The sequence below is a fragment of the Pleurodeles waltl genome, chromosome 3_1, assembly GCF_031143425.1.
Source record: "Pleurodeles waltl isolate 20211129_DDA chromosome 3_1, aPleWal1.hap1.20221129, whole genome shotgun sequence".
NCBI classification, from domain to species: domain Eukaryota; kingdom Metazoa; phylum Chordata; class Amphibia; order Caudata; family Salamandridae; genus Pleurodeles; species Pleurodeles waltl.
The window spans coordinates 632,893,767-632,921,562 of record NC_090440.1 but is presented as its reverse complement, the minus strand read 5'-3'; the positions used below and the strand labels follow the sequence as shown (position 1 = coordinate 632,921,562).

The window sequence follows — 27,796 nt, the reverse complement described above, 5'->3', positions numbered from 1 at the left end:
CCCATAACTTTTGTTTTTTAAGTGAATATATGTATATACGTTTTTCTCCAAATGGCCCCTATCAGAGCGCGCTCCATTAAGTCAGTGCTCGTGTCAGGGATGGGCCAGCCCTGTGAATACTTTCTCCACCAAATGACACAAGGTCAAACACGGCGCACACAGGGAACCTTGTGTTTGAAAATGTATTCTTCCAACAAGTAACCCAAACTCCACCAACGCGTTTCAACCACCAAAGGTCTTGATCACGACCTTGTAGTTTGTGTTGTATTCATAAATGTGTTGTATATGTAGGAGGTGTACATTCATTCTAAAATAATGCATGTTTATGGTATGTATTATACTAACTTGCATTATAAATCACAATCCATTCCTGTAAAGCCATAAAGCCAACAACTGCAACCTGACAAAAAAGCAACCTAAACAAACACCCTGGATTTATGGGATGGTGATAAGGCTTCTCCTGATTCAAGGTCACATTTCAGGTACATTTCAGGTTTAATACAAGAGGGTACTTAGCTGGACAGAGAAACACCACAGTACTCTTGTATTGTTTGTATCATGTTTCTTAATAAAAATAAAGTATCAAACCTCCTGACACTTTCTTACACTAAACATAAAATAGACGGAAATGTGCTTTAAATATGTGAATTCGTGGACATGACATGAATATTTCTAGACCTAATTTAAAGTAAATTGCAAGGGTAATTCATTCAATTGCTGTCTTGTAATTAGGAAATTTACAGAAGCATTTGAAATAACCTCAAAGAATTGAGCCATAGTAAGTGAAGTGACATAAGGAATATTATTGCAATTGAAAATTTGCAATAAACATCCCTTATTTCTGTTTTATCTTCAAGATCTCTAGTGATTCTTTATGGATTGAAATAGCTTTTACCCATTTACCCAAATAAATAAATCCACTAAACTTCTTACATAACAGACCCATGAAGTTGTCTTCCCTTTTTCTGATAATTAACTCTTCACTAAGTGCACAGTTTAAATGTAAAACTCTTTTGGTCCAACTATCAGCTCAACAGATAACCAGCTTAATTTTCAAAACGTCAGACAAGAAAAACAAATTCTTCAGCCAAAGCAATAAAGAAGCTGCATGTAGTACCCCCAAGAGCGTTGTAAAAATTCCTGGCTACCTGAAACAAGAAAAGCCTCCCAAAACTGGGTCTATAAGTAACTTTGGCTATATGTTTGGACCTATTAACCATGAAAGGGGCCTTAACAGATGCGATGTACATGTGTAAACAAATTTCAGCACCATTTGACTGCATTAGAGTGAGACAGATTTTACCACCTAATTCTTCTTTGTTAATGTTCTAAAGAAGTCTACCCCTAAGTAGTTCACATTACATTTTTCAATCAATGTGTAAGTAAAGGTATAGCACATACGTCTGACTAAAACTACTTATTACTGATAGACATTTACTTTTACACTCTTAGTTAAGGCATATGCTTGAAAGGTATTTAATAATTTCCAGTCTTTACACTCAAAACTGTGTCATCTGCATGCACCATGTAGGAGAACACTGACAGTGACCTCATTCATTTTTGTTTGCAGCATCCACAGAGAAGGATCAGAGCTTGTGAATGGTATGGCAAACCCACCATATCTTAAGCTGCAGAGTGGTCAAGGAGCATTAATGTTGCAACCTGTCATCACTCAGGGATAATAAAAGTTCTCCTCAAATATTGGCTAAGGCAGATTTGGTGTCTAACATATGGCTAAACTGTAATCCCTAAATTGGGATTGTGCAGGAGGTGGCTGAGTTCCACATAGTATTTAAGTTCTGTAGTTACCACACATTCAATGGTTTTACTTGGGTAGCATAGCTTGGCAATTGTGGAGTAATTTGACAGGATTGTGAGGTTGGTTAATGGTTAACTCAACAGAACAGTAATGTTGGAATGATTAACGGTATTGGGGTCAATGCCAGTTGAATATGAAGGCTTTTCAAAGCTCCAAAAGTTTTGCTTTTATGATCAGCATTAGCAACTTCTCCATGAGTCAGTAAGTAGTAGATATGGACTGCAAGACAGCATGCCTAGTAATGCACTTAATTCAGGTGGGAGACTCCCGATTTTTGGAGCAAAAACTATCTTTATTTTAGCTGTCTTCCGCCTGCAGCTGCATTTTCTTCAATAGATGACAAAGGGGAAAATGCTTTTTTCTGATTAGCTTTTTAAAATCTCCCACTTTCTTCTTCTAAAATGGCAGTATGTATGAGAGAGGAAAAGATAGAAAGATAAAATGAAGTGACATGCTTGCTGAAGATGTATTCAAATATTGTGGTTATTTTAATCTCAAAAACCCTAACTACATTTAATTTTATTTCAACGTTGTTGTTTATCAACTGGTTCTTAAAACAAAGAGGCAAAATAGCCATATGTTCTTTAATAAAAGGTATAATTTGAATTTACCAAATCAGTCTTGGCAACATGATTGGACAAAATGTTATTGTCTGTTATGAATTTTGTGGTAATCTGTCTATTAATATTTGCTATGCATTCAAACATACATTTCTATTGACATTTGAATGGCAAATGTAACTTTTAGGGCTACCTGTTTCCCAATTACTTCATCCTACTCACTTTGTGAGTAATCTGTACAAAATTATACATCTTTGAGTATTTTTTTAAATGTATAGTGTGAATTAGGCAAAGATGTCCAAAGTTATTATCAGTTCCAGAATATTTTTTCAATGAAATGCTTGAATTGCAAACATGTTAGCATTAAAAGACATAGGGCCTCATTTACCACCCCCTTGTGTCACCACTGCATCATTTTTTTAATGTAGTGGCAGTGCTAGCAGTGCACTACACTGCTCCATTTTTACAAACAGACAATTTGGTCCCAATACAACAGTTTGTAAAGCCCTGCATCACATTATACCTGCGCCAGGTATGATGTACGCAGGCTAGGCATTCTCACGGAAAAAGCCACAGTGAACTGACAAAGTGAAATTTACAACTAACTATTCACTACCTAACTCAATAACTTTACTGCATCAACATTTTTCTGCCTGATCTCAAATTGATGCAGGGTTTTTTCCAATGAGACTCTGCTCGCATTGCTTGAGTTGTGCTAGTTTAAGGACGCCATCCCAGAAATGCGTCACTTTAGCGCCAACAGATGCGTCAGAATTTCTGACACTTCTGTGAAAATGTGCTCCAAGGAGCTTTTTTTTGTAAATACAGTGCATCCTTGGCATGGTTAGGGGATGTGCAGCAGACACAAGAAATCTGATGCATCGATGACAATGGATCAGTTTCTTGTAATAGAGGCCCACGGGAAGTGTGCCAATGAGGATTTAAGACTTAAATGAATTGAAATTATATTTATTTTCATTATTTTACACTTTATATCCCAGACTAGACCTAATGAGAGTTAAGTAGCTTTTCAGGAAGAGTTTGAAAAATAATGTAGAGCATGTATGTTAACAACATCCAAGAGATAACAGTATGGATTGGAGAGAAAATACTACATCATCAACTTCTCCCTGGTACATTTTATGATTATGGATGCTACCACACAATAATGTTGCAGAATATGTCATTAGGCAGACATTCACTGGTTGGGTGAAGTAAGTGGTACTGATGGATGGGAATTGGAAAATTAAATCTGGGATTGATGACCCCAACAAAGAAAGGTGATTGCAATAAATTGGGAAACATACACAGTGTGGCAGATGAGTCAGTAGAGAGGGAGCTGTCAGTTAAGGAAGGTCTGTGCATGAATGCTGTTGAAAGTATTAGATGTAACTGGAGTCTTTTGAAGAGAAGGAAGATGAAGGAAGACTTCCTTTGCAATCCATGGATTTTATGTGGTTATAACTTCACACTTGATTTTTCATATCTTTATGTACTGGTATTTAGCAGAAGACTGTATCATTGGAGACAGTAAGTGAAGATTTGTTTGCGTGCCAATGATTGGTCACCTTACGTTATTACATATTCCTTATATAAAAAAGTATGATTGCACTTTGATTATAGAATGGTGGTGTTCTACACTATATCCATTTAGATATGGGATAGCATCCACAATAGTCATATCCTAGATAGATGTAATGTTATGTGTGACATCATAATGAGTGAATGAGGTGTTGGAGTTAAGGTTAAGTTACTACCTTAGATTGGCAACTTGCTCTTGTGCGAAGTTTTCTGTAAGAAAACCTAGAGTCCATACCTCCATGCTTTAATGAGGATTAATGCCCCTGGAAGGAATTAGCATTAATTATGTATAGTACAACAACAGCTTGTGGTATTCCCACCGATGGCCCTCAACAGCAGGAGTACTTTGTAGGTCTAACTACAGAGAGATTTAGTTGCTTCTACAATTCATGCCAGCAACACAAAAAACAAACATAAACAGAACTTGACTCTTGGTCAACCCCTTTCAACAACTGTGGGAAGAAAGTGAAATGTTTACATCTAACTGTGGTCTGTGCTCCTAACTCATGCTGATGTTACACCAACAGAGACTAGGTACCCCAACGTGCTGTCAAATAAATGTGATGGCATACTCATGCAAACATCTTACATGTAATTTGACAATGCCATTTTACCACATAGCTTTTTTTCTGTACTTATCTTGGATCTAAATGTGCAAAATTACGATGTTTCAGTGCACCCTATCTTTCCGTCTGCCTCTTATTTTGCAGCGAAGACATTACAAATTAACAGTCAAAGGAGGTACAGAAAGAGGAAGGCTGCACGGAGACAGCACAAATCGAGTGTTCATAGGCAAGCCTGTGTTTGTCTGTGATAACATATTAGAACATATTTAATCCAAATCTATTGACTTTGACCCTTTTTCTCTTACAAATAGGTCGTTTTCAAAATGAACATGTTGCACCATTGTGAGCAATTTTTATATCACATTCAATAATTTAAGAGTTAAAATAATTCTTTTGATGTCCCTCCTTTGATCAGCGAACATTTTAATGTTTATGATAAAATGCAAATGAAACAAGAGGGCTGCCTACTGAAAAATGATACAGTTATGTTTATGAGCAATAGGGAAAACTCAGCTAATCAGAGCGCGTCATTGCATTTTTCATAAGGTCCCGATAGTTGCTTACTTCTAACGGATGTATACTTAAACATGCAAATGCACAATAGCTATGCACTTACAATTGTAAAGTAACTGAACTAAAATACACCCATCACAAAACAATTTAATGAATTTAGCACATGTATCTTGTTTTATGTGGTGCCCCATCACTCGAGCTATTTACTGCTTTTGAAGGAGTTTGCAGTTTCTATACAACATATCTGTCTATTATATGAATGGTTTAGGAACAGGCTTGCCTGTTTATCAGAGCCTGGTCCCTATTTGGGCAACGACCCCAAACGATGGATATGCTCTTTCACCAAACCTGAAACTAATTTGCACTTCTTGGCAAAATGAAGGAAAGGAGTAAGGAAACAACGTTCTAATATTTTGTTTATTTTATTTGCTATTACCATTGCATAGATAGAATTTACATAGTGTAAATTTGTTGTGCTTTTGGGTTATGTTTGTTCCTTTAATATGACTGAAGCAAATACAAATCCGTATTTTTGTCAAGGGTTGTATTTCATTGCATATTGTTAGTTCCCTGTGTGTATATACAAGTGTATTTTTGTACGACTGCATTTATGACTGGGTGGCTGTGTATCATATTATAGTCTGTATATGTATGTCTAATCATTTTGATTATTTATATATGAGTTTCACGTTCTGTCCCTTTTGTGCATATATGCATGTTCTCATGTGCAGTGCACAGTATGTGTCTATAGGAAATTGGGTTATTCGTTGTGTGGCTTGTGCAAGTAATGGGTCCACGATTCTCCTTACTGGGAAGCCATCACCTCATTTTAGCACTTGGGTCTTTCAGAATATGGAGGTAGAGCAGTCCAAAGCCTACTCAGGGGAGGTGGTGTAGGCAGAAATCACGATTGACTGGCATGCAAAAATAACACTTAATAAATGATTGTCCACTAAGGGGGTTATCGACCACGGGAGCACCGCCAACAGGCTGGCGGTGCTCCCAAGGGCATTCTGACCGCGGCGGTTCAGCCGCGGTCAGAAAGGGTAAACCGGCGGTCTCCCGCCGGTTTATAGCTGCCCCATTGAATCCTCCATGTCAGACACCCCCTACCGCCATCCTGTTCATGGCGGGAAACCCGCCATGAACAGGATGGCGGTAGGGGGTGCCACGGGGCCCCTGGGGGCCCCTGCAGTGCCCATGCCAATGGCATGGGCACTGCAGGGGCCCCCGTAAGAGGGCCCCACAAAGTATTTCAGTGTCTGCTTTGCAGACACTGAAATACGTGACGGGTGCAACTGCACCCGTCGCACCCCTGCAACTACGCCGGCTCAATTCTGAGCCGGCGTACTCGTTGCAGGGGCATTTCCGCTGGGCCGGCGGGCGCTCTTTTGGAGAGCGCCCGCCGGCCCAGCGGAAATGTTTGAACCGCGGTGCGGTCATTTGTCGGCGGTACCTTGGCGGACGGCCTCCGGCGTCCGCCAAGGTCTGAATGACCCCCTAAATGTGTTTTTAGAAATAGAAAAAAATCATGTATTACACACACTACTGAATACTTCACATTTACTTACAAATATGTATATAGCCAGATAAAAAAATACCATAGATGGCATTGCCTGATAACCGTTCACCCCATAAAGGGGTTATACAAACATATAGCGTAATTCTTTTGGCTTGGTCAAGACATCATTTAGTAGGTAAATACATTCACCAATAATAATCATCAGGTGTAAGTGCACTTAGGAATGTCAATAAAGCATATGCATTGTGATCAATAAACACTGCCAGTATTACTAGATCAATAAAGAATTTAAAATGATCAAGTTTCTGCATACATCTTATAAACGTTCCAGCCATGAAAATGCTAAAATAAGGGCATTCATACAACTATAAACTTCCCCCTAGGGTGCACCTCAATACATGTACCTTATTTAAACATATTAAGGACACAATAATTGCAAACATTCAGTCAGCCCCTTGGGGTGAAACATTCCCAACTGTAGAAACAAAGCTCCAGCCAGAGGAGTGCTTTGTAAACATTAGGACATTTCCAGAGAGGTCCTGGTTTTGAGGACACCACAGCCATATGTTGGGGGAGTTGTGGCACTATTACAGCCCCCCCCCACTCTCTTTAATTTGTTGGTGGTACCCCAGCCACCCTTTGGCCACTGTGTGAAAGAAATTAAAGAGTTTAGTAGGGCATTATGGGGTGCTCCTCCAGGAACAGTGAATATTTGATGAGCGATTCTCCCACTGTGCTGGGGGAAGCTGTTGCTTTGTTTTTGCCATGCACCCTTACACTGTGCAGCTCTTCTTCTTGATTGTTGTGTTTTTGTAGGGTGCCAGATGATGTCACCCAGGCACCCCTGGGTGCCTCAGGTGCCTCCGTGTGTGAGCAGCACTCCTCTATGCTTCGTGGGAGCTGGCAGTTCTCTGTGTCTCCTGCTGGCAGACTCTCCTCCCTGTGGTGCCCATATGCTCCTCCTAGGCATGCACATGGGGAGCGGGACAGACACACCACCACTGGGCGATGTGAGATGGCACTCCCACATCATCATCTTCTCAGAGGCAAGGAATGGGTTCCTGGCCACCTCCTTAACAAATACAGCCTGGAAGATGAGGTCCCTGGGCCACAGATGAGTCTGAGGAGGGGCCCCACACATGCTCCCTCTTCAGAAAAATGTTAAGCATTGGCCCCTGTGGGAGATGGGGGCCTCTTGCAGAAATAATGAGCCTGGGGAGGAGGGCCCACTCACATATCTTGCCTGGGTGTATACAATTACATTTTCCTTAGATTGACCCCGAGGTCCTGGCCCACCTCGGGGTTAATTGGTGAAAACAGTGGCAGAACCCCACACCCTTGGTTGGTAAAAAAGAGGTCAAATGTCACTACTCTTTAAAATGTCATAGCTTGGGTCCCTTTGGACTGTTTTTGACAAACCAAAGCTAATTTTACTTCTGGTGGCAAGCACTAGTCACCCGGGGCAGTTGCACCAGAGCTCCTTATTTCCAAAGTGGTGTAGTCTTTAGAGAGCTAGTTCTCCTGACTAGCAGGCCAGCTTTCCTCCTGGTCTTTGTCTCTGGGTGGGAAAGTCAAGGGTTTTCCCCCAAATGCTCTTTAGGGGGCTTTAGGGGACCAGCCCACAGTGGGGGAGTCACACTGGTCCTGAGGTCACCTGGGCAAGGTCCTTAGTCCTCTCTGGGTATCAGGGGGCTCCTCCTTCCATTTCTCCATGGTGGCCCCACGGTCCAGCAGTGAAGCACAGAGAAATCACCTAGCACTAGATTGTCTCCTCAATAAGCAAGAGTTTTTAAAAGGGGAATGGAAGGTTCCAGAAGCCTGGCCAAACCTAGGGTTCCAAGTCACCTCTCAACCCCTGTCCCAACCTTCCTCCACAGCATGGTGAAACATTCAAAATGGAGACAACCAGGAGTCCCTAGTCACATGTCCTTTGGGAGCCTCAGCTCCACCCCTCACTGACATCACTGCTAGGGGCTTTCTTGCTAGAATGTCAAAGGGAGACCCCCTCCTGTGTTGGGCTCTCTTCTTTATTCAGTGGACTTGAGAAGATCCATCCCTGCTACAGTGTGACAGTTGATTGATTGATGCAGATCATTCTGCCCCAGCCCTTTCTTCCCCAGAAGCTGTATGGAGCACTGCTAAGTGTCCTATTTGTGTGGGAGAGGCCTTTGTCCCTGCTGCTGGAGAAATACAATTATCTCTGCACAGGAGGGTGACAAAAGGTCTGGGCTCTGATCCTGAGCTGGACCTTAGAGTATGACAATTCTGGATGACCCATCATTTGTGCAAATATCTTTGTGGAACCTGTAAAATTGCTTTTCCTGCACAAGTTGCACCCCAATTTGTACATCACTGGTCTCTGTAGGCCAAAGGGAAGCAAAACTGCACCCTAAGGCAGTTTAGTTTTCTTCCTATGTGTATAATAAAGTGTCACTACAGAAAAAAACATAAATCATACTGACTTTCCCTATTAGTATACATTAATATTATAAGGCCTGCCCCAGGTCAGTATCTAAGCTTGCAGTGCCTCCACTGTTCCAGGCTACCTGTGTGCAGTAACTGAGCTGTGCACAACAGTATTCTTTCATGCACAGCCCTCACATATGTGCACACCCATGTATACACCTGTTCATGTGTAACTAGCCATGTGCCCCTTACCCTTGCTGCTTTGCAGTGGTTTTATATTAAATGGAGAACAACATGCGCAGTCTGTTTACTATATGATTACTGCTCATGTGGTGGGACTCACTCACAGAAAGAAATTTCAAAACCAGGTGCTCCAAAAAGCAAAAAATGTTGAAAGGGTAGAATCCAACTGCAAGAGTTCAATATCCAATTGGTATGGGAAAGCATATTTCCATTTATATTTCTTATTTGTTGTATTCAATATTGTGTCTGGTTGTAGTTGTCCTTTGTGCTTGTTTTTATTTATAGAAATATTAAGTTAGTAAACGAAGAATATAACTGTGAAGCCTCTCCGAAGGTACTGTCAACATTAGAAGAAATAATGTGTGAAATAAATTTGGATGCACCTCCCACCGCATGTTTTAGTTTCTCATCTTGCGCATTCAAGTAATATGGAATTATGTTGGAGAAGACAGACATTTTTTAAGCTCTTCTGACAAAGAAGCTGATGAGTGCAAATAAGACCTTTTTCCTCCCAGTGTCGCTGATAAACATTTTTATTAATGTTACTATACTTCTAAAACCAGATTGAGGAAGGCAGAAAAGATTATTTTTCAAGAAAATTATCAAACATATGACACAATATTCGACAAATGTCTTACGAATAGGAAAAGTTAGAAGTGGCATTTGAATCATAGCTATACTTTCTCTAACTGAAAAAGAGAAATTGGGGTTCTTGCAATAGCAACTCAACAAAGTAACTGAACATTTTCCGAGTTTAATTGCTAATATCCACCTTGTTTTAAGAAGAATTGTAGATGATATACAAAGCATTCAAGGAACTTTACAACTCCGTGATCTTTGGGTAATTTCAACTTTAGATTTAAGGGGATTAGTGGGTGTGAGAAAGAAGTCCTTTTTTGCAGTGTCCCCCCACTTTTTCCCCGGTTTGTGACTACTAGATACTGGTTTTCTGACTCTGAGGGTACCCTGGGCTCTGCTAATCAGACCGAGGGCATGTGCTCTGCTGAAAAGTGTATTCAAATTAGGCATGATTATAAATGGCATGACAACGTACCTGTAAGTCTCTAACATATGGTAGGGTATGTAGGTTTAGAGGCCCAGTAGATTTAATACACTTACATGTGCACTGCTGTGGTGCCTGCTTTCACTTTAAAAAGCCAGCTCTGCTTTGCAGGCTGCTTTTAAATTAAGTTTATATGCAAATTCAACTTTGGAATTAACAGTACTTCCAAAGCCTCAAAGTTATTTAGTTTACATGTACATCACCTCTAAGGTCTCCCCTAGGTGTCCCTGGGGTAGAGTGCCTTGAAACAATAAGCAGGAACAATATAAAATATGTTTTATATACCCTGGTAAAGGAAAAACTGCAAATCTTGTTTTTCCCCAATGTAGTACATTAGCCCCATAGGTGAACATGGGAATACTTTATCAATATATAACTATTGCTAGAAAAAAGCTAAAACTGTGCTTCTTGGACTCAAAATTGTAGTTAAAATTAATACAACAACTTGTCATTGTTGGATTTGTTATAACTATCACAGAATATGAGTTATATAACTTTTTTTCAGTGAGCCAAAATTCTGCCTTCCAGCAGCTCTTCTCTGATTGGCCAGTCTCTGCCAGGCTGAGCCAAGCTTTCTCAATGAGGTGTGAAGTGACTTGCCTTGAGAAGAAGGATTTCCTGTGGGAAACGAACTGTAAGCTTCAGAGTGAATGACCGAATGGGGATGGAGGGGCCAAACTGGTCTTCAAAGATGGAATGACAGTTTTCACAGGACACAGCCTTACCCCCATATCATGCACTCCCAGCAAAACAGGAGCCTCAGTAATTAGATTAATGAGGGGGCTTGAAGGGAAATGTTTTGGAAACTTAGCCACATTAGTGGAATGGCTTATACTGATCTAACCCCTCAGGAGAAAATGTCCCCATCCTGGATTTTTGAAGAATATTGCTTTCTGGGATTGTTTTTTCCCACACTTTGTAGGAAGTGGTCACCCCAGAAGGTTCCACCCTGCACCCCATTGGTTAAGGATGTCCCCCTGCTTGCTATCTCAGGAACACAGAATAAAGATGGGAGAGTTGCCCAGCAACTCAGATCTCTTCCTGGAAAAAAAGAGAAGAATGACTGCCCTGCTGGAATCCCTGGTCTACACACAAAAGGGGACCACATTTATAAGGACTACACAACCTGCACACTTTCAAACTACAGCCCTAAGGAGTTTGCCTTGCTTCAAAAGCATTACAAGGGATCCCTGCCTGACACTAAAAGGAGAAGAAGGACTACCCTGCTGGACCCTGGACTGCACAAGAGACGACTCCACTCTTAAGTACTGCACCTGCTGTACACTTGGCTGTTCAGCCCCAAAAGGGCTTTGGCTTGCTTTGAAAGTGGAAGGAGTAGACTCCCTGTAAGCAACAGGTATAATGGTGTTACCAAGAGTTACCTGCATCAACTCTTGCCAGAAGAGACCTGCTGGACAGCATTCAGGGGACTTTTTAAGGATTTGGTCATGTGCATTGTGGTAAACGAAGTCCGAACATACCAAGTACCACCTCAGAGTTTCTAGACCCTTGGATTGGTGTTTTGGACACTTTGAATCCACAAGAGGAACTTCAGGAAGAAGTTCTGAAAGTTTAGAGAAGTTTAGGGCAACTTTTGTAAAAAGCTCCATAAGTTGACCAGGTGCATTGTGGGAGTTGTAGTCCCAAAACCCAAGAGGCCAATCAAAGCATCTGAACCCTGGGCTGGTGCAGTGGACTGCTTTCCTGTATCAAGAAACACTTCTGGTGGTAAGTGTAAAAGTTTTACATCGTGGGTGGCTTGATCTCTGGACTTGGTCCTGCTCCCTTGCAAGTTTTTTAACTCTTTGAGTGCTATTTATTTCAAAGCGCTAGTTTTACTTTTAATCTTTAAAAATTCACATCTCTTTTTCCCTAGATTTCATTTTCATCATTTTGGTGTCATTTTAATCATATACATATTTCCAATTGTTATAAATTAATGTTGGATTTTTATTGTGTATTGTGTCGTACTTATTCAAAGTAATGGTGTTTTTAAATGCTTTGCACAATGTATTTGTGTTTTTAAATGCTTTGCACAACTGTCTCCTAAGTTAAGTCTGCCTGCTCGTTGCAAGCTACCAAGGGTTGACCAAGGGATTAATTTATTGAGCCCGTGACTGGACCTTATATTGTGATTGTGGCCCTATTACCAGTGGTGGGTACCATCTTGCAATACTGTTCGGTACCATCAATATAGAAATTTGATTCAAAACTATGGGCACAAACATAATGTTAATAGTATTCAATCCACTCACCAGGACAAAACCAAATAATTCATTTTTTCATTTAGAAACTACTTGTTTAATAGCATCTCAGTTTTATTTTATTGGTTCTCTAATAATGTTACTGAACCGAATTTCCAAATGTTTTAATGTCATTCAATTCCATAATAATATTGGTGCATGTTTCTTATGAGCAAAACTAATGCAGGGTTTAACATATAATTAGTCTATTGCATTTTTATATTTAATCGCCAACAGGTTGGCTTATTTTACTTTCTATACTTCAATAAAAACATTCTCAAACTCAAAAATGTAAGTGCAATAATATAAAATTGAAAATACAATATACCCTTAACACTACAGTGTACTTATTATTCTAGACAGCAGTCCCTTAATTTCTTTTGGCAAATTAGAAGAAGCTATTAGCAATGTATCAAAGTAGAGACATAGCATTGACTTGGATGATTATAACATACAAAGAGTGGCTATGCAGATAATTCGAACTTCTTATTTGTATACAAAGTGAGAAAGTGCACAGTTAATTGGTAAAAAAAGGTCGTCCTTCCGAGGGTGCCAAGATGGTATCACACCCAGCGCTCTGGGTGTGGTGTTGTCAACCAGAGACAGTCAACACGTAATATTACAATGTTTCAAAATACCATGGCACACCACATTTAGGGCCAGATGTAGCAAGCAGTTTTGCCCATTCTGTGTCAATGGGAAAATATGTTCGTACATATGGCCATTATTCCTGTAGTCCATTCAGAAATGCTTAGTCAAAAGTAGTGTACGTCCTGGAATTTGAATTCTTCCAAGATTCAGGAAACTGTACAATGAACAGCTAATCCCATGAAAAAAACAGCCGACACGTGTTGGTTGATTGTTTACATTAGCTGTAAACACAGCACACAATCCTCCCAGACAGTGGTGTCATCAAATGTGACACATCCGAAAACACTGAGCTTCCAAATTGCTTTTTGAATTTATAAACAACGATTACGAGCCAGAGACAATGCTGCAGCCTGTTTCCCACTAGGCTAGAGAGCAGAAACCCAGGTTTCTGCCTGCCAGCTTAGCAGGAAACTCTTAATGGGTCTGGCGGGGAGGTAGCCAGTGTGGCAGCAACCTGCCAGTCGGAAGTTCGGCGGACGACCCAACTCCTAATGAGGCCCTAAATGCCTAATGCCTCTTTCGCCTGTAGTTACAAACACTGAATGCCATTTATATGTGCTTTATCTCTTTACCTAGTGTTCAGTTACACTGCATTGTCTTCGTCAATCTGAGTTGTACCTTAGTGTCATCTATCAGAAGCTAATTGTCATTTAAATCTACTATGTACACTACCCAAAACAAAGTCTTTAGGTATCATCATTGATTCTATGCACCTTATTTCTGGTGAAAATATTCTTGTTGCTCACAATTAGAAAATAAATAAATAAATAATTTACACCCGAGGAGCTATGTCGGATCTGCATTGTAACTTGCCATACGCAATACGCAATAGCAAACAACGAAAAACAGCAGAAAGCCACAGCTAACGCGGTCCCCTATACCTCTCTTCGCTCAATACTGTTCTTTACTGTGCTTTTTTAAAGTATTCATAACATGAGTTAATAGCTGAATCTGTCTGGAGCCAGAGCAAATATGAAGATGGAAACCTTCACAATCCTCTTGGCACAGAGGTTTAGTAATTGGAAAATATCTAGAACAGAAATTACACTTTAAATGAATTTTCTACTATGGAAGTGTCCTGTACATTGGCTTAGACCAAGAAAGCACCGAACCTGATGACTCGAAAGTGTTAGGAGTTCAAGATGTATTAAGAAAATGACTTTGAACCGCCGCCCCCCCAGTACAGAAAAGAAGGCAGTAAAGGAGTCAACGAAATCACAAGTGAATCAATACTAACCATCAAAAAAAGGCAACTCCACAATGGCATCATTGATATACACAGTTCCACAGTTACAAACCTTTACGACCTGTAGAAGGATACAGAAAGACAAGAGAGAAAACTGATCAGGGCAAGAAATGAGAAGTATCTTGGTTGGGCATGAGGTGTTGCTGTATGCAAAAGTATTTGCTATCCCATTTAGGCTAGGGTGTAGGCATTGTGCTTATTGTCACTTACGGTATAACAGATGCCTTTCATAATGAGAAAGGTGAATAGCCATGTAGAGGGGTGCATCATTATACCATGCAAGGATCACATACCATGGCGCCTGGCACATGCTGGGAGCCCTAGATGTGTGAAGGGACTCTGTGTTGTCTCTGATGGTGTAAAAGACGTCATCTTTTATGCATGCGCGAGTTAATAAGTCCTTCTATTAAGGGACTGTGAAGAGCATCAATTGCTTCGGTCTCGGTTTGTAAACGATCAGATTTCTCAACAATGTTTGGAATGGACATGACAGTTTTTTCCCATTCAGTGGGCGAACCACTCCAAACATTTCCTCCTTACTTCTTGATTCTGCTGTCCTTGTGGTGCAGGTTCAATGCTTTAATTTTCCCATGTTCAAATGTGTGGGGTCAGCAAGACATGCATGATGCAAACTGATCCTACAACTTAACATATGCAACAAGACCATGCCTTCAACCCCTTCAATCCCTTCTTTTCAATACATTATTTAGATTCGATATTTTACCTCATACATTTATAAGGACACCATCAGTATCATTGCACGTAACGTGCACATGCGAAGCAAAGTGTTCACCGAAGTCACCCGCTTTTTACACTTTGACTTTGGCTACAGGGTCCTCACCTTATATTTTAACACCAAGAAAACTGTTTTCAAACAGGTCACGGTGCTTGACATGCCACACTGGTAAAGTTCTCCGAGAACTGCATAGGACTCCGCAAGGTCGTTGCTCTAAGTCATCAGAAAAAATGAAAATAAGAAAATAAATCATGCATTTATTGTCCTTTAAATTGACTGGCAGGCTCAACTGTCCTTCGTGCACTTGGCATAGCAAAGGTAAACACCTTTCAAACCGCAAAGCAGACTGTATGAAACCCTATGCTCCACATCACCGAGTGTTCACCTAAAATATGCTACTACTCGAAATTTCAGTTTAATCCTCCTTTTTATAGGAATTAGACCAAGTGTGATAATCGCATGGCAAAACTGGTGCCCATTTGCAGCTGGGAACATGCAGGGATGTTGAGAATTCAAGCTTTTCGCATGCCATGGTTATCGTAATACACGGAACATGGGTAAGTGTTCCTTCTAGTTTTTGCTTAGCATTATGTCATCAACACTATGCAGTGCCCTAATGCTGTCATTTTAGTTCACCTTGTGAGTCATCAGCTCTGACTGCTGTGGGCGTCCTTGGTACCGTCCTAAAATTGCCTTGCAGTATGACTAGCACTGCTTCTCTTCTACTGGATCATTACATTTAGCAAAGGCAAAATACTGATTTTCATGAACCACTAGATGTAACACAGTACAGCCAGACAATAAGCATGAAGCCACAAACATCTCCTAGGAACAAGGTCCTGGGTATGATCCAGGAGGTTCTTGTTGAACAGTTTGAAACTGCCGATGTTCATTTTAATGGAATGCAGACCAGGCATTACTATCTTTTGTGCACAGCCTATTTGATCACAAGAAAGGCTTTGATAGTTACAGTGTACTTTAGATATAAATTGCAAATCCAGGACTAATCCGCTCCTTGTTTCCCGAATCTGATATTAAGCTTACTTTAAAAGACAAAGGGTGTTACTCAACTCCACACTGAGATGCATTGAGCAGAAATTAACTGTTGAGTAAAAGAGATGGAAAACACAAGAGTATTGCCCTTTTTACGATCTCACAATAGGATCAGTCCACCTCAAAGACACACACCCTACCCCCCAGATTATTCAAAAATAAAATAGGGCACATTGTTAGCTGACAATTGAAGGGGGCTGTGATAAATTGAGTTGTTGGTCGAGGGAGATGTGAGCACTTCACAAGCAATAGCTAAAATCTCTGGCAGTGTGAACCACACTAGGGGCCAGATGTACGAACCGTTTTGCATGGCGCAAACTGCGATTTTCGCAGTTTGCGCCATGCAAAGCGGCCTTCGTGATGCCCATTACCATTTTGCGAGTCAGTACTGACTTGCCAAATGGGAATGTGACTCGCAAATAGGAAGGGGTGTTCCCTTCCTGTTTGCGACTCACACCGCGATGCAGAATTGCTTTGTGACCGCAAAAGCAGTCGCAAAGCAATTCACAGTTAGCACCGACTTGAAGTGTGTGCTAACTCATTCGCAAAAGGGAAGGGGTCCCCATGAGACCCCTTCCCCTTTGTGAATGTCGCCCCAAAAAAATTTTCAGAGCAGGCAGTGGTCCAATGGAATACTACCTACTCGGAAAAAATGAAATCAAATGGTTTAATTTTTTATTTTGTATTGCAACTCGTTTTCCTTTAAGAAAAACGGGCTGCAATACCCCAAAAGAAATCTCCAGCAGGCTACCATCCCTGTGAGTGCAGGGAATCTCAAGGGGGTCGCAGATTGTGACCCACCTCATTAATATTAATGAGGTGGGTCTTTTCAACCCCCATGAGATTCGCAGAAGGTGTCTGAGACACCATTCTGCATACGATTTTTTGAATCGGAAATTGTGAGTCGCACCGACTCGCAATTTCCGATTCGCAAAATCGCATCTTGCTACATATCGCATCTTGCTACATCTGGCCCTAAGTCACTATAAATAACCCATGCTTAACTCTCTGGTAGCCTGCGACGAAAGCAGTCAAGCTTAACATACAGGCAATATTGTAAATATTTATGGAGCACTTAAACAGTAATAAAGTGAAAATACAACTCAAGAAAAATACAACACTTAGAAAAATAGAGTAAAATTTCATAAATTATTTGGCACCAAAATGACAAAAATCTAGCCAGTGGAAGCAGAGTCATGATTTCTAAATAATGTCAGAACAATCTAGCACCTAAAAAAATCATAGCACCAATTGTGGATGCAAGATTGGGCAATGCCAAAAGTTATGCTGACCAAAATGGAGCTTGGTTGGGATACATGAAGTGGATTGGACCCGGTCTTCTCTCACCTTTGAACATAGAAGATTTGTTTTGTAGAAAAATGTCTGAGAAGGTAAAGTTCAGTGGACCAAGGTAGCTGGCGATATTTGAGGAGGAAGAATCATCATCGGAGAGCTGCTGGAAGAATTCACAGTGAATATTTTTACGTTTGGACGTAGTCTCTTCTTTGGAAGTCGAAAATCTCCAGTGGGACAAAGCTGCAGGCTGTAGCTGATAAGGGCTCCATTGGGACAGATGCTTTGCCTGCGAGAAGCAGCTGAACAGGATTTGCTGCTGCAGAGAACATAGCAGGAGCTACCACAAAGTCTGGCCAACTGGTGATGCACCTTGGGCGGATCAGCGAGCAGATAGCACCCGGTCTTTTCTATGGTTCTCAGAGCATTTTTAGGCAGAAAATTCAAGTCCCAAGTTTTGGATATGGACTATCTGGGCATCCTTAGCACCACTTTCAAGGGTCCAGGATTTGAGGGGCACCGCTTTGAGAGTCCAGGCCCACTCAGGTTGGGTCAGGTATGGGTTAAAGATGGCTGGTGCCCTTTCTGTGACAGAGCTTCTGATCAGGAGGCCATCCAGCTAGCCATTGGAGTCATTCTTGTGGTCCTGATTTCTAAGCAGGCCTTCGGCAGCAAGGCAGTCCTCTAAAGGAGCAGGGCAGGACTTTTGTTTGGCAGCACAGTCCTCTTGCTGCAGCAGGGCAGAACTCTACAGTATACACAGCAGGCCACAGGCAGCAGGACAGTCTGATGACCTTAATTTCATACTTGATTCCAGCTTTAAAGTGAAAGAAACTTCTAGAGTTTTCTGCTCACTGCCTGGAATTTCATTCCTTCGTGCCCTAGCCCCGGGATATCTGGGGTCACAAAAGGCTAGTGTGAAGTTCTTTTTTGGTCGTCTGAGACAGTGCATTTGAAGAGTAAATGGGGCTGTGCACAGCTCCGTCCCTCCCATCCTGTCAGGATGGTCATCCTGCCAACATCCAGTCTCCCATTTGTGTGACTGTCTGGGGGGAATACACAATGGTCAACTTCCAACTACACCTAGTCACATAAGCTAGAAACAGGCTGCAGGTACTAATTGATTAGAACAAAAAAATACTGACTTTCTAAAAGTGCCATTTTCAGGATTGTGACTTGTGAAAATCTGACTTTACCATTAAAGAGGATTTTAAATTACACTTCCTTAGAGTCGAAACATCACATTTCTATCTGCTTTCAAACAAAAGTTATCACTCATTAAATTTAATGAGGTGACCCAGTTTTATGCTATGGGAGAGGTAGTCCTCCCAGCAGTGGAAAACATATTTGTGATTTTTTCACTACCAGCATACATAAAACTTAAATGTACATGTCCAGCTTTTTAAATAAAGTGCATCCTTCCCTGTGGGGTTTTTGGGGCGTACCCTATGGGTGACTTATATGTTATAACAGGGAGTTTGAGGCTAAAGTTTTTTTTTGCCAAGTTGAACTGGCAGTTTAAAACTGCATCCCGGCTGCAATGGCAGGCCTGAGACTAGATTTAACTGGGGACTTAAGTAGGTGGCATAATAAGTGCTATTGGCTCACTAGTAGCATTTAATTTGCCATGTTTGTTTATACCGTATAGCACTTTAAATTCAGCTTTCAAAAGGTTGAAGGAAAGGTCTAATAGGGAGGTTTAAAACATCTCTGAGCTTGCCCATTGTTCAATGTCTAATTATCATTTGCGAAAACCAAGCAAAACCTGAACATTAAAAATGCAATAACGCAGTATTTTAACATTCCTGAAAATAATCACGTCCTGTTGCTTACAAAGAGTCTATCCATGAAAGATAAACATACTTGTTTCAATCATGGCTCATTGTTAGCATACCTTGCTTGCAGTATCTTCAAAAATCTCAGACTTCCTCACAGATTATATGTTTTTCTTTTTTAAAGTAGAGCTGTGTCCCTTGATGCGCTCTATGTATAGTTACCTACTTAAATAATGTTCTCTTCATTTTGCCACTGACTATCAAACAGCATGTTACTTATGATTTTCAACAAGCCCTTCTCCATCAGAAAAGCATTGTTTTTGTGTTATATGCACCCAAATAAACATGTGGCATAATAATTCTTAAAGCATCACTTACGTTTTATTCCATGTTGAGTAATGCGGAATTCCTGGGTGGAATTCAGCCCTCCTCAATTATAATGGTCCGGCGTTTCTGGACTGGAATCTCTGGGTGCCGAACAGTAGGCTTAATTTTAACAGATGTAAAATATGTCTGCTAAAAACCACACTGGAATGGGCAGCTGTGCAGCTGGCCACCGTCATGGACTTATTGCCCCCCTCCCATTGCTAGAAAACATCCTGTCCTTCCCACTTCCACACTATTCACTCACCTCACCTACCCCTTACCATCACTTAGCCCCTCGCACAAAGTTACCACCAGCTCTGAGAAAATAGTAGATATCTGCATATAATCCCAGAGAAATTGGAATTCATCTGCTTGGCAAAGTCAGACCCACAGATCTCATTGCATAGGGATTTAACTCCGAACAGTATGAATCAAGTGAATCGGAGATACTGTCCTTTGAACACATATTTTCCTAAGGAAACACAATAGGCCTCAAATATGAGCACCTCAGGCTTATCCCCATTATTTCACTATCCTGAATTATCATTACTTGGGTCTTAGTACTTCTGAGGGAAAGGAAGTAATGGTGATTACAGGTTTGTGGGGAATAACATAGAAATCAGTGTTTCTGGCCCTATTTCTGCATGTTTTCACCTGTCTTTCATACAAAATATAAACAGGCCCTTGCTATGTTTGTAATTCAGGGGTGAGATAGACAAGAAGATACCTGGGATAGTAATATGATCATGGTGCACTTTTCCTGTTTGTGCAATGGTGCACCTTTCCAAACAAGCGCCTGTTGCAAACGGACAGTGCACCATATCTGAAAGAATCAGTTACCGCCAAGTCAGCCGCAAACTTGTGCTGTCCACAGGGTAGTTCATTTCAAATAAAATATGTAGCAGCTGTTTAAAAGCTGCTCCATTTTTCACAATGCGGGCTGAAATCTGCCTACACTTTCAATAAGTGAGAGAGATCCCCTTGCAGGTGAGTGCAGTGAGTCATTGCACCCGCCTACAAAGGAAAGGCTAGGGAGTCTAGGATACCCAGTGCTTAATTTGTACAAAAAACAGTAAGTGCCAGGTCCCTCGTCAGGAGGCCACCACAGCTTGCACCACTCAGTGCCATGACCAGCACTGCCAATTACAGTACCTGCACAAATACTAACCACACTCCAACAAGTTGGACAATTCGGACTGTCTGAGGCCCACAGAGCTATACGAATGGCTTGGGTAACAAGTATCAGTTATATTAGATTAATAAGCAACTGTTGTTTTGCTCATCTCTAAATTACACAAACATCATTACCATGTAGTAGCTTACATAAGTGCTGAGGTTGACAAATAAGTGATGGTGCCGAGCACCGGAAACCACCTGCTCAAATTAAGCATTGATGGGAGTCCCATTTCTTCCCTCTAGATAGCTACCTTATAAATTGTAGTATTTAAATAGACTGATCTCTGTGTGTTGAGAGAATGTTGGAGGAGTATCTGTAGATTTTAAAACACCCCAATGGTGCAGGTAACACCCACACTCTGTGAACTTTCATCTAACCTTGGTTCACCTTGCTTTTACTACTAGACAACTGCTGATGTTGCTTACAGAATGGAGTGCAGAGGACAGTTAGCAGGGGTGGTTTCTTTACTAAGGCTCTGGATCTGCGCCCCCTCTGGAATTCTTGCATTTACACTTCAAAATATATGTAATAGATTGATTTATTTAAAGATACAAGAGTATCTCTAAACATAATTATCTATGTTCAAATTGATGTAGTCTAGGCTGTCTGTCCCGGGCAACCTGCCCCCGCCTTGGTCCGAAGCAGTAGACAGAAGCCAGGCAGTCAATGAGCTTTCTGCAATGTGACACATGACACAGGGCTTACATTTCTAAAGCCTTTCTTTGCCATTATAGTCTATGTAGGCATCCACTATACACCAGTGATACTGTCCGCATCACGGTTTTGGGTGTTGGGCTCTGCATTACTGCATGAGGTCAGACGTCTGTCATTCACAGGCATAGATTTCCACCTATTCCCCATTTGTCACGTCAGGACTGTATGCAAGCACATGTGATTTGGTGCTTTGTCCTCAGTAATGTTAAGTATTATAATGCTACTCTTGTATTACCTATATTGTGCTGAAACACCTGGTCATGCTGGCTGCAGGTCGCAGGCCCCTTTAAAAGTGGAACTGCTTTTTGTTTCCCGTGAAATTGATCCAAAAGACGAGCAGGGTTTTATTTCCCTTTTGAAGTTGATTTAAATATTCAAGTCAAGTGCCAAGGGAGAATTATGTGCTTGTAGTAAAGTCAGTTACATGCTGTAAGGAGTTAAAAGTGGCCATATCTTCATGTCCTTAACATTAATGCTAAACACATTAATTGAATTAGGAATACAAAATGTGAAACAAATGCAGTTTTGTTCCATGTGTAGCTCACATGTTTTAATCTTGCATTTCACAAGAATGTTAGCTATTACATCATGTTGTGTTTTTGTAGTTTTCCTGTGCATCTTATAGCTCTTGTATAGTGCATACTTTGAGTAATGCCAGGACTTTATTAGGGGCTTTGATTGAGAGCTCTGGTGCTGAGGCTGAAGGAAAAGGAAAATGTTTGTTATTGGGTTGGCCTCTCTACAGAGCATACAGAATAATGGTGATATATTCCAGTTGCAATTAAAATTCTGTGTAAATGTAAACCAAGGAGCTACACAGATGTCAAAATAGATACAATGCAAAAGAAAAAGAAAATAAAGTGCTTAAGTGTGAGTGAGTGCAGTGTATGTTTGGGTGGTGAAGTGAGGGAGATGCGATAAAGTGCATTCATCGGAGGGTAAAAAGAGAGTGCTGAAGAGGAAAGAGATGAGGTTGAAGATGTGCAGGTGGGCGAGATAGGCCTAGAAAAAGGACATACACATCTAACATAAAGCACACATAATTGAAGACCAATACTTCTTCCAAGTGTGTGTAATTGTTGTGTTATATATCTTGATGCAATAACATTTCAGAGAAACCAAAATACCGGCCAGGTGGCACACAATGGAAATCAAAGATATTTATTTTACATGTTCCCTTTTAGAGAGCCCCTTTTTTCCATCCCACTTAAAGACCTGTCTGCAAATATTTCTATGTGACTGATTGCATCCAGCAGCTATAGGTACTTCCCAAAGCCTGGTTAGAGCATTTTCTTCCAAAGTCAATGACACATGCAGTGCAATGCACTAGGCAAGCACAGCCTTTAAAGAGCCTGCTGTTGTTGTACTGTAAAATTTTAACATTAATGTAACTGTTGAACATATTAATGGAGTACAATTTGGGGCAGTTTTCAATGTGCTTAATATTTCAAGAATACACATTCCCCTAAACCTTGCATTCTCACTAAATTAATTTATCTTTTTTCAAAATGTTTTCTGGGGAGGAGAACTTCCCTGAACACTACTTTTGTTTTTTAAGCTTGCTCACTTTGCTTGCAGCATACATGTTATACTCAACCTTTCCGCCTGGCCCCTTTCAAATGTCACCAGCTGCCACTGATCGTTAGTTACCTTTGAGATGACATAATGACAGTTCCCATGAAACTTAAAATCTTTGCCATCAAACGTGGTGATGTGGGAGCCGCCTTCAAGCATGCAGAATCCTGAGCAGGGTTGTGAAGTGCAGATCCATTGGCCACCGGAGCAATAGCTGAAAGAATAATGACAGAACATATGCTTCTGAGACGGAAGATGACACATATGCTCCATGTTAGTGCAGCTTTATTTCAGGTCTCGGCTGTTGATCAACTCTGTTTCTGCTCACTGTCTAACCTCACAAATAGATCTGAAGAACCTTCACAGCCATTGGGAGAAATACAGCACCAGAGGTTAGAAAGCTATGGTAGGGTGAAATTATTATTTTTAAGCTGCTATACTTGGATGCATGCAGCACATTTATTTCATTGTAGATCTGTGGTTTGTGCTTCTGCCTTTTCCTACTGATTTCACCCCCATCTAATCCACATTTAAAAAAAAGGGAAAATGCAGGTAGAATTCCCTTCAGCACAAGAATTCCTCATTATTTCCAGGGACGTTTGTGTGAAATGAGGAATGCTTGTGCCTTTAAACAGGGACAGGCAACGCTGGTGCTGCTGGACAGTGTACTTATCTTAATGGCATTTGCCTCAAGTTAACTACACTGTGCAACATCTGACTGTACATCAAAGCGAGAATTAGCTTTAGAGCCCTTTCAAGGACATTCACTGCGATCCTAACTCTTACAAGAGGCCCCTCACAGTGCTCTTCCTCACTTTTATTTTGATCCTCAACTAGTACTAAAGAAGCATTAGGAGACTCAAGTGCTTAATTAGTAAATTAATATGTGTTACGGCCAAAGGTTTTACATAGAGGCCCTCAGCAGACACTAGACAATATCGGTGTCCCAATTAACTAAGACACCTTGGGGGTTATCACAACTTTGGAGGAGGTGTTAATCCATCCCAAAAGTGACGGTAAAGTGACGGATATACCACCAGCCTTATTACGAGTTCCATAGGATATAATGGACTCATAATACGACTGGTGGTATATCCGTCACTTTACCGTCACTTTTGGGACGGATTAACACCTCCTCCAAAGTTGTAATAACCCCCCTTGTCTTAATTCCACATTGTCCCTTTTTCATCCAACACAAGAAACTCCCTGCCCCATTAGTTCACTTCTGCAAACTTCAAAAATCCCACATCAAGTTAGAAAAATAGAGTAAAACCTCATATATTATTTGATAACAAAATGACAAAAACCCAAACAGTATAACAGGAGATATTCAATTTGAAAGATTTCAGTTAAGTAAAGCTCGTAAATACACAAAGAGCCACTTGTGGCTCTCTGGTCGTGCAAGACTGACTGAAAGTCACAAGTTCTGGCCAACTGCATTGAAGTACAGGGACCAGAGCAAAGAGTTTTTTTGCAGGGAGCAGGGACAGAATTCAGATGGTTGTCAGTGTAGCACGTAGAGAAGGCCAAGTGCCGCAGACAGTCATTGCTGTAGTGGAAAGATTTTGTCAGAGTTTGCAGATGGTTGAAGCTTGAGCGTCACATTGGCAGTCACCGAGAGCTGCCGATGCTGTAGTACGAAGTGCAGATACTGTGTTGCTGGGCACCAGGGACAGTTAGTGTGCACAGAGAGTCGGGTTCACAGGATCTTCACGTTTGCAGGTGGCACGGGCAGTAAGATCATGCCATGAATGACCCTGTTCACATTCCTGAAGAGCCCCAAACTCATTACTGAAGGGCCACCTTTTGGGAATCAGGAACTCGCTCTAGGAGAACCAGCAGGGCTCAGACATGTCCAACTGCAGGTCCAGGAAGCAGGTCAAGGTGACAGGTCAGCTATGCAGTTGCAGGGAACCTCTGGAGTTTGTTATGTCCCTGTAGGTCAGAACAGGAGGTCAGTCAACTGACCTCGAAGTCACTTCAGCATGGGATGAAAGGTGCAGGATCAGTCTTTCTTCTTTGCACGCAGGACAGAAGGCAGCAAAGCAGTAGAGTAGCAAGGCAGCACAGTGGCAGTCCCTCTGGCAGCAAAAAAACACAGTAGTTCTTCTCCTGCAGTATCCACAGGTTCAGGAATGTACTAAAGAGTTGAATCTGAAGGTCTTTATACCTGGGTGGTGCCCACTTTGAAGTAAGAGAAGGTTCTGGAGTTTTCCACCCCCAGGCGTGCTTGGAATTTCCTGACTCTCTGCCCTGACCTCAGCTTTTCTGGCTTCATAAAGGAATTTTGTGAGTGTGCTCATGCAGAGCTTTTTTGATGTGCAAGTGTGGTAAGTGACAGCTCCTTCCCCTGATCACATCAGAGATGTCCCATTCTGCCAGCACCTATTACCCTTTGTTTTATTGTCTGGGGACAATACACAAAGGACAACTGCCACCAAAATCAAGCCATTTGACCCAAGAAACAGGCGTCAGACACTAACTTGTTAGGACAAGAAAATGCCAACTTTCTAACAGTGGCATTTTCAGAATTGTCACATCAAACTCAACTTTACCAATAAAGAGAGTTTTAAGTTTCAATTCTTTAGATACCAAACTTGAGATGTCTAACTTCTCCCAATTGAAAGGTATCACATATTAAATGTGATAAGTAATCTTATCCTAAGGGAGAAGTAGGTCTTGCAGTAGTGAAAAACAAATGTAAGAGTTTTTCACTACCAGGACATGCAAAAGATAACAGTACATGTTCAACTTTTTAAATACACTGCACCTTGCCCTATGGGTGCCCTATATAAATTAACAAGGAGGGGTTAGGCCACGAAGATGGTTTATTTTGCCAGGTAGACATGGCAGCTTAAAACTGCTCACATAGGCTGCAATGCCAGGCCTGAGTCAGTTTTAAAAGGCTACTTAAGTGGGTAACACAAATAGTGCTGCAGGCTCACTAATACCATTTAATTTACAGGCCCTGGGTACATTACTAGTGACTTACAAGAAATGTAAATGTGCCAATGGGGTGCAAGCCAGAGTCACAATGTTTAAAAGAAATAACACAAGCACTTCAGCACTGGTTAGCAATCATAAAGGGCACAGAATCCTTACAGTCAAAACAAATGGGTCAAAAGCAGGAGGGAGAAGATAACACATTTGTGGATGGCCATGCAGAAAGGGCCAAGTCCAATACATCACCATTGCTTTATTACTTTTTCTGAACATTTTGTGTTTGATAGTTAATGTATTCTCTTTGTGTTTTATGTACTTGGTGGACCTTTGACTTTTTTTATTCTTTAGATTTATTGCTGTTTCACCCTGGCATCCATAATATATGTATATCAGAGTAACTCTTGATCTCAGACTACCACTATTGACAGGTAGGGCCAGAATCTTTGAGTTATCTCTAACATAAATGTTGTTTCCTAAAAAGTATCTGGACATTTAAAAGGCAACTAACAACAGCTCCTTGGAGAAAGGAATGTGCTATGTAAACCCATTTTCAACTGCTATGTCAAAACAGACCACTCATTCCACAGGCTCATTTCAATTAAATTTAGAGCAGCCTAATCTCAAGTGGTTATAGTTTGAAAATATCCAAATATAATGTTTCTAAAAAAAGATACATTTTCTTACCAGGTTTGGCAAGGAGTAGAATAGTAATCTCCTGAAGCAAAGTTTTTTCCCTTGTATTTGCAGGGGCAGTAACCCACAGGGACACAGCCAGTATTCATTATATCATCCAGAATCATTCCTGAAACAGAGAAAGATCCTGATTAGTTAGCTCCAGATCGACCTACACACCTTTGTCAGGGTGCCCCCCCATTATCTCTTTGCTCCAGGGGCTCAGTCCCCTTTGCAGGAGCTCTGAGGCACGGTGTGATCATGTCTTATAATGTAGATAGAGACATTTTCCATTACTTCACTGAATTGTAAAGAGTTCAGCGCTCATTTCTTGCTACAGTCATTAAGAAATAGATAACTGTGAACCATGGAAGTATTTTTCACCTCTGGGCTCTGAGTGACAAGAATACGCTCGAGTTGTCCGTGATGTCTCTCAGAATCTTGAGAATGAAAACATCCCTGTTCTTCAAACTTAAGCTATCTATAATTTGTATTTTATAAGCCCCCATGCAAGATCATCTGTCTGTTTCCAGCATGTGTGCAGGGCCAAATTAGTATCACATATAATACACAAAAGGTTTTAAATAAATGTCTTCTTGCGACCCTCCCCATCACCCTTGACATATGCGTCCCTATCAACCAAATTAAAGAAGGAAATGCTGGCCTCCTGTGACCTACCCTCTGGAATAAAAACCTCCATTGCCCTTTACCAAACGTAAAAATAAAATGTATGGCCTTCTGTCACACCCATCGATACCACACTCTGCATACATCCTCCTACAATCAACCAAACAGGGCCAAAGAAAATCTGGTCTCTCTCCTCAAAACCTGGCTTTTAGCATAACCACCCACACCACCCTCTGTACAATCCTACCCACTCGAAGCCCAGGGCTCCCATCGCACGGAGAGCTGCTTTTCAGCAATGGTATATGTTTTGCTGTCAGCATGGGTCTATAGCGACCTGTGCTTACTGGGGAGAAGGCAGTTGACAAGAACAGCATTGCTGTGTTCTCCCACTTCCCTTGGGATGTAAAGATCTGGGAGAGGCAGAAGTGTTCAATTCAGTTTTTCCCCAATAA

The 27,796-nt window shown here is 41.2% G+C and overlaps 1 protein-coding gene across 1 annotated transcript in view; it reads right to left on the bottom strand.

Moving 5' to 3' along the window:
- Positions 1–27,796, bottom strand: part of LOC138284404 (mucin-5B-like) — a 528,306-nt gene that overhangs the window by 302,998 nt on the left and 197,512 nt on the right. Inside the window, exons 8-11 of the mRNA XM_069223140.1 lie at positions 26,730–26,847; positions 23,178–23,316; positions 15,255–15,362; positions 14,405–14,474 (exon numbers count right to left, since the gene is read on the bottom strand). Of these exons, the coding sequence (XP_069079241.1) occupies positions 14,405–14,474; positions 15,255–15,362; positions 23,178–23,316; positions 26,730–26,847 (435 nt within the window). The remainder of the gene's footprint in view (positions 1–14,404; positions 14,475–15,254; positions 15,363–23,177; positions 23,317–26,729; positions 26,848–27,796) is intronic.